This window comes from Pseudogymnoascus destructans, assembly GCF_001641265.1.
Source record: "Pseudogymnoascus destructans isolate 20631-21 unplaced genomic scaffold scaffold_17, whole genome shotgun sequence".
Lineage (NCBI taxonomy): Eukaryota > Fungi > Ascomycota > Leotiomycetes > Thelebolales > Thelebolaceae > Pseudogymnoascus > Pseudogymnoascus destructans.
In genome coordinates, this window is record NW_020167536.1 from 67960 (window position 1) to 75695 (window position 7736).

The 7736-nt window shown below is 49.3% G+C and overlaps 1 protein-coding gene across 1 annotated transcript; it reads left to right on the forward strand.

Moving 5' to 3' along the window:
- Positions 1-1175: 1175 nt before the first annotated feature.
- On the forward strand, positions 1176-2352 carry VC83_06893 (uncharacterized protein; the record flags this gene model as incomplete). The annotated part of the gene is made up of 1 exon (XM_024470477.1): positions 1176-2352. The coding sequence occupies one exon, from the start codon at positions 1176-1178 to the stop codon at positions 1605-1607; it is 432 nt and encodes a 143-aa protein (XP_024322195.1). The 3' UTR covers positions 1608-2352.
- Positions 2353-7736: the final 5384 nt, after the last annotated feature.

Consider the following 7736-nt stretch of genomic DNA (forward strand, 5'->3'; position numbering starts at 1 on the left):
ACTGGCTGGGCATCTTCTCTCAGTGTCACAACTCGAAGACGACAGTATTGAAGGGACGATTCGCAATCGTCAAATCCGCCTGAAGCGCGAAGGAAAAACTGTGTGCATTGGACATAGCATCAATGGCACGTATGTCATCTCTGGGACGCAGTACGAAACTATCTCCACATATCTTGCGATGGCTAGTAAACAGATGATGGCGAAGGATGCCATCTTATGACATTGTCGGTTCGGGCATCTAAGCTCCCAGATCTTAGAGCGTGCCCACATCGTCACAGACGGGATACCGGGCCCTATGCAGGACTTCACTGAACCATGTGAGTCCTGCCGGCTTAACAAGAGCACGAGGGTGATAAACCGGCATGCCCCTGAGCGTGCCATGAATCCCCTCGATCGCGTGCACAGTGATGTATGGGGCCCTTATAGAGTGCCAGCCATCGGTGGGGGCATCTATTTCATCACCTTCACCGATGACTATACCCAGAAATCGTGGATATATATCGCCAGCACGAAGGACCAGATACGGCCCATCTTCTCTGAGTTTCGCGTCCGTGTGGAACTAGAGACTGGGCGGAAAGTACGGATCGTCCGCTGCGATAATGGCGGAGTGTATAAGGGTCTTGAGAGTATATTCAGAATAATATATGGCATTCTTTTTGAGTACACCACGGCATACACCCCATGACAAAATGGTGTCCCAGAGCGCCTCAATCGGACCCTCGTCTCGATAGCTCGAGCCATGCTCGCTGACGCCGGGCTTCCCCCTGAGCTCTGGGGCAAAGCAGTGATAACGGCATCCTACATTCGAAATAGGACACCAATTGGACCAGGAGGAATGATGCCTGAAGAGGCCTATAGTGGCAAGAAGCCCTCGGTCTCCCACCTGCGGGCATGGGGCTGCGTCGCATACGCCCATTTAGCCCCTGAACAGAGGGACGGTGACAAGTTGGCACCGAACGCCGTGCGCACGGCGCTCGTGGGCTACATGCCTGACTCGAAGCAGTATCGCCTGTACAACCCTGAGATGAAAAAGATCATTGTATCGACCTCGCCATGGTTCGAGGAGGGTCACTGACTCGATTTCCCCAGCAAAGCTGCTCCCAGCACGGAAGTGGTCAGTTTCGACCCAATGGAGGCGGACCCTCTGAATGGGCCCGCCCCGAATTTAAATTCACATGTCCAGCGCACAAAGACTCCACAGTCTCTCCGCAAAACCAGGACTGCGAGTACAACGGGTGTTACTGATGCGCCCGCTGTGCATACCAACGATGACGGAGCAGACCGGTCAAGAGCGATCGCCGTCGCCTGCTCCAAGTGAGAACGTTGTTTCTCAGCGGAGCTCCAGCAGCGATTCTGGAAGTGAGGATGCAGCAGATCAGGGGGCCCCTGATCCCGGCCCAGTCCTCAGACGCAGCGGCCGCAAACGGCATCCTGCGCAACGATTCGAGGGGGCGTACGCCGCCGCCATCGAAGAGATCCCAATGCCACGCAGCTTCAAAGAAGCGATGAAGAGCTGCGAGTACGCCGCCGAGTGGGCCCAAGCGGTCCGTGAAGAGCTCACAATGCTCCAGTCACTCGGTGCATGGGAGATAGTAAAGCTCCCATAAGGGAGAAAGACCGTTGGATGCCGGTGGGTATTCAGAGTGAAATACACACCCACCGGGCTGATTGACCGCTTCAAAGCACGGCTCGTGGCTTAAGGTTTCAGCCAGGTGCCGGGAGAGGATTTTCTAGAAACCTTCTCGCCGACGATTAGAGCTGAATCGCTCCGCTTCCTCCTCGCCCTCGGAGCACGTGAAGATCTCGAGATGCGGCAGGCAGACGTTGTCACTACTACCCTAATTCAGAGCTCCATGCAGAGGTCTATCTTCGTCCCCCTGACAGGCTCGATTGCCCAGAAGGTTTCGTCTTGCATGCCCACCAATCAATCCCTGGATTGAAACAGTCAGGCCGCGAGTGGTATATCGAAGCGTGCAAGGGTTTCAAAGAGCTCGGGCTCCAGCCACTCTTTGCTGACCCTAGCATCTTCACAACACCAGACCGGAAGCTGATCATCGGCCTTTACGTCGATGATATGGTCATCTTGAGCAAGAATTTTGAGGTCATTGACACAGTCATTGCAGCCCTTCGGAGGTGCTGGCAGGTCAAGGATCTTGGCGAAGTGAGGAATATCCTTAGTCTACGGGTCACCAGAGACAGGAAGCGCCGCCTCATATACATCGACCAGGCTGGGTATATCAACCAGATGGTCAGGCGATTTGGCCTCGCTGATGCGAAGCCGCGGACGACGCCATCAACGGATCGCATTGCCCTTGTGAAGGGTGACGGTGTGCACTCGTTTTGACATTGCTTATGTCTCTATGCAGCTGAGCCAGCACTGCAGCGCTCCAACGGTCCGGCACTGGAATGGGGTCACACACCTCATCTTACGGCTACAGTAACATGACATCATGGTTACAGGGCCAGGGCCTAGTAATGTGACGTGTGAGTCACAGGGGGCAAGCGGGGTAGGCTGCCATGTGACGGGGCTAATGGATAGTTGCAGAAACTAGTGGATATTGGATAGTTGAGCTATCCACGAACTATCCTGAATATCTAGCTATCCGCCAACTATCCAGATTACCCATGAGGCACGATGCCACTATATAAGTAGATAGTATTTCCTTAGATAGGAGCTTCGTGCTCAACTCAATATAGTATTCTTTACAATACTGTAACGTGTTACTTGGAAAGCCTTTGTGTCTAATCCCCTGCCTCCTCTGTCAAGTCAACCTTACGCAAGAAACCTCTGTGTCTTCTATCGTTTAGAAGTCAGCGTTACACCTCATCTGGTATCTACATGGCTCTCGGAATTTACGACTACGATATGGGGGTTTAAGGGGCAACGCATCGCCTATGCTACAGCGCTTCTGCGACGCAGACTACACAGGAGATCAAGTCGACCGCGGGTCGATTACGGGGCATATGTTCTTATTGAACGGAGGCCCAGTCAGCTGGACATTGTCCAAGCAGCGGTGCGTGGCGACATCCACCACCGAGGCCGAATACATCACACTCTGCGATGCGTCGAAGCAGGGACAGTGGCTCCGCGCCCTCCTGAAGGAGCTTCATCGGCCAGAACTCATTGGTGATAACTCAGTCTGTCACATCCTAAGTGATAACCAAGCCTGTATCACCATCGCTGAAGCACATCGATGTGCGATATCACTATATACAACAGCTCATCTCTTGCGGAAAGACGGCTGTGTCGTATGTGCCATCAGCGGATCAGAAGGCCGACGTGCTCATGAAGCCGTTGCACTACCAGCATTCAGGAGGTGCATCGGCGACTTCCTGGTCACACCAGGCAAATAGGGGTACTCCCTGAAAACGAGTCCTCCTGCCCCGGGATGGCACACTGCGTCTTGCATGCGAGCCCGCTGTAGGCAAAAAATCTCGACATGCTCGGCGGTCTGGGCGGTGGATTTGGTCCAGTGGTCTGCATCGGTACAGCAATATCGACAGCTGCTGGCGAAGGAAGAAGGAAGAAGCCCCTCTGAGAGGGGGCCTTTATATTTGTTGATATCACTTGCAGCGGTAGTACAGATCATCAAGTTGAGTTGAACAACAGTTCACTGGAATATGTGTTGTATTGTTGTTTTGAGTGAAGCTATCTACAGAACTATTTGTGGGTGGTCCGCAACCCGATTCGGTTGGCGAGCCACACGCCCAACCAATCAGTCTGAGCAACCTCCTCCTTCAACAGTATGGAAGCCTTCTTTGCCTCCCCCAAAGACTTTATTTGTTCGCTATGTGAGCGGTCTGTATCAATTGCATTTTTTTACAGCAGCCTCTTTATTCCCCAATCGCATTTAGGCCAGTGGCAGAACTAATCAGTAGCTCGAGATGGTCTTTCCTCCAAAGCAGCTTCTTATATATCGCGACGAAATCTTCGGAGCTAATTAAGTAGTTCTCGGGGTCAAATTCCCGTGTTGGTTGGTCCAAGGGAATACGGAGCGATTCCAGGATAGCCGCCATGCACACGCGGGGGGCATCGTGGAGATCGGTCCACCATTTTTCTGTTGTGGCAACAGTGTATTTTTCAAATGCCTCACCGCGGGACATGTGGTAAATTTAACTATGTGCACTGTTGGTGACATACTCTGCATAGTGCATCCAGTGGCTTGCGATTATTTTCTTCAGGAATACCGTGCTGATGGATGGGTCGGAGCCGATCGGAATAAGATCCGCATGGTTCATCCAATAGAAACAAATGTCCTCCAAGATGGACGTACGTGGCGGACCCTGTTTCTTTACAAACTGTAGAATGTTCTCTCTCACTTAAATCTACACTTAAGAACTCTAACTCCTCCTATAGTTAAGAGTAACAATTAGACTTTAAAGACTCCCTAACTATAAGGGAGCTTAACTTTCAAATATAGAGCACAAGAACCACATTATACAACATTAGAACAGCTCTCCTAGCTTAATTAATGATGCTGTTAGCTGCCTTGTTAAAGGGGTAGAAATTATGATGCATCTTCTGTTCTACTTAAGGTAGAAGTTAAGGCTCTATAAGTAGCAAATGAACAGAAAAAGAGAAGGGAAAGGAAGCATAAGAGGCATATAATGAAAGGGGGTAGTCTCTCTGTACAAGAGCGAGAGGATATCCTTTAGAGTGCTAAGGTTGATGCTTAAGTCCATATAGAGGTGGCAAGTAAGACCACTTAGTAGGTGGGTTCTATAGGCTAATAGTAGCGCTATAGAGTATGTGGAACTATAGGGCATAACGCCTATACGTGTGAGAGGTGCTAGGAATCAATTACAATTAAATAAGGGTTATTATGTAGGGTGGTGTATTAGTAGTTGTAGTAATAGTTAAATTTTGATGTTTTTGCTAGCAACTTGCTTAGGATGGCAACTTGCTTATGAAATACGTTATAAGTAACGTGGTTTACCACCAAACGGAACATCCCACCAAATGAAACACTTTCCGATAGCATCGCAACCTCAAACCCAATTACTCCACCCTAACACATTAAAATTAACTACACTCAATTGAACTCTCTTCTCCTAATATCTCTTCAACCTCTTGACAGGTTCGTACATTATGCCCAGTCTTGCCGCACCTCCCACAGCGCCGCGAAGTCGACGGACCAGCCTCTACAGCACCCTCCTCATTTGACCTTTTCTGTCGTTTCAACCCTTTATCCTCTTTTTCAGCGATCAGTTTTTGAGCATCTTCTATAGTAAGTGACCCTCCATCTTGGACACGTGTACGCTTGGCTTTCCGACGCTTTGAAAGTGCTGTGTTGGCCTAAGGGTCATTTGGTGCGCAATGCGGTCTGTACCCTTCACCAGCTGCTTTACAGCTGAAAAAATCGTTGTTGGGGAGCTTCCTTGATGAATTCCAATTCTATTCTGTACAAACTTAGACTGCAAAATTGCATCAGCTGGGGTTTGTGGCGTTTGAGGGACCCAAGGCTCAGCCTCTAGTAGGCGGGATCCAGTTGGTGTTGGCGTCCGTAACTTGATATCAAGCTTTGAGAGAACTGCTTCTGGGTTGTACGGGACTAGGCCAGTACCTCGAAAGCCAGCTAGGATATTTTCAGTTGTCATTGTATGGTCGTGGGCAGCCTTGAATGCAATAAAGAACTCAATCTTAGTGATATGGGTAATAGAGGCCTTAATGAAGACCTCAAGTTCTCGACCATACATTCGCTTTAGTACACTAAAACACCCAACATCAAGAGGCTGGGTAAGATGTGAGGAATGTGCAGGGAGACAGAGCGTAATAATGTTGTTCTCCTTGCAGTACATATCAAACTGGGCAGATAGGTGGCTCTCATGGCCATCTAGGACAATCATCCGCCAGACCCCTTGTGTTCGTACACGTGTATGCTGATTAAAATGTTTTATCCAGTCTAGACCTGTACCATTGTCGGTCCAGCCATTTGGTGAGGTCTTGATGGCCCAAGTAGGTGGAAGGCCGCACTCTGTGTACCAAGGCGCAAGGTGATGCTTGCCTTGTACAATCAAGTATGCAGGCACTACAAAGCCGTCTGCACTCACACATTCAATCGCTGTTGCCCATTCCCGATTACCAGACTGAAGCTGTTTTGCTCGGCCTTTTCGATCTGAGCTCGTAACAACCATATTCCCACAGATAACACCCATCATAAAGCCCGTCTCATCAAAGTTGTAGAAGTCAGCATCCTGGATGCTGTACTTCGCCTGCATGTTCTTTACCAGCTCAAACCACTTTGTTATACAATCAGGATCTTCGCAGAGGGCTCGCTGGAGGTCGTACGCACGAGAGAGACGCGTCTTAAGCTTTGGTTCATTGTGTACAAAGCGGTAGGGCCAGTTTTTTCCAACTGGGGGTTCGCGATGCGTCGCACGGAGGAGATTCGCTATATCTCGTACATCCTCAATTCGAGGTGGAAATCCTCGCAATCTAGGTCAAGTACGTATCGTATGAGCTCCTCTTCCTCAATTGGGGTCAATGGACGTTGTTTGTCACGTCTACCAGCTCGTGGTTGGCTTCCGTGTATGCGACAGGTAAGTGTTACATGTGGGCCCTCATATAGCTGCGCAGCACGTCGGATGGACAGTTTGTGGGGTGATTTAGTAGCTTGAATGGCTAGTAAAACTCGGCCTTCATTAGCTTTCTGAGGCATCTTTTTGTTGTGGTGTGGTGGAGTAATTGGGTTTGAGGTTGCGATGCTATCGGAAAGTGTTTCATTTGGTGGGATGTTCCGTTTGGTGGTAAACCACGTTATAGTAAATGAAAATTATACTGAAAATTCTACCCTATTGTCATTAATAAGCCACTATGTAATGCTTACTACTAGCTAACGTACATGTATAGCGAAAGCGCCAAACAAGCGAAAGCGCCAAAATGATGCGGTGACCAAACCCCCCAACTAAATGTTAAATTCCTCAACAACAAAACATGCCCCATAAAAACGATGAAAGCCAATTAGTGCTAGCTATCCAGGCTATGCAAAGCGACCCAAAGTTACGCCTTCGAGTTGCTGCTAGGATCTATTCTGCGGACCACCGCAAGCTAGGTCGTCGTCTAGAAGGTGTACCTTCACGACGCGATATCCAAGCCAACTCACGGAAATTAACTAACCTAGAGGAGTCCGTCCTTGTTCAGTATATACTCGACCTAGCTGCCAAAGGGTTTCCTCCTCGGCTGTCTGTTGTTGAAGATATGGCAAGTCGACTACTTGCAACACGCGACGCGTCACGCGTTGGGTCGCGTTGGGCTTCAAACTTTGTTAAGCGGCGTGTAGAGCTCCAGACACGCTTTCAGCGCAAATACGACTACCAGAGGGCTAAGTGCGAAGATCCAGAAGTTATTAATGGCTGGTTTGAGCTTGTGCGTAACACAATTGCGAAATATGGTATCGATGAAGCAGATATCTACAACTTTGATGAGACTGGGTTTATGATGGGCGTTATCTCAACTGCTATGGTTGTAACAAGCTCAGATGGGCGGGCAAAAGCAAAGAAGGTACAGCCTGGTAATCGGGAATGGGTTACAGTAATCCAAGGCATTAGTTCTCAAGGTTGGGCAGTACCACCATTTATCATTGTTGCAGGCAAAAACCACCTTACATCTTGGTATGAGAATAGTGGATTTTCAAGCGATTGGGTGATTTCTGTTACTGAAAATGGCTGGACTACAAACGAGAGAGGCATGGATTGGATTCAGCACTTTGAGAAGCATACAAAGGCCCGGAGTGTTG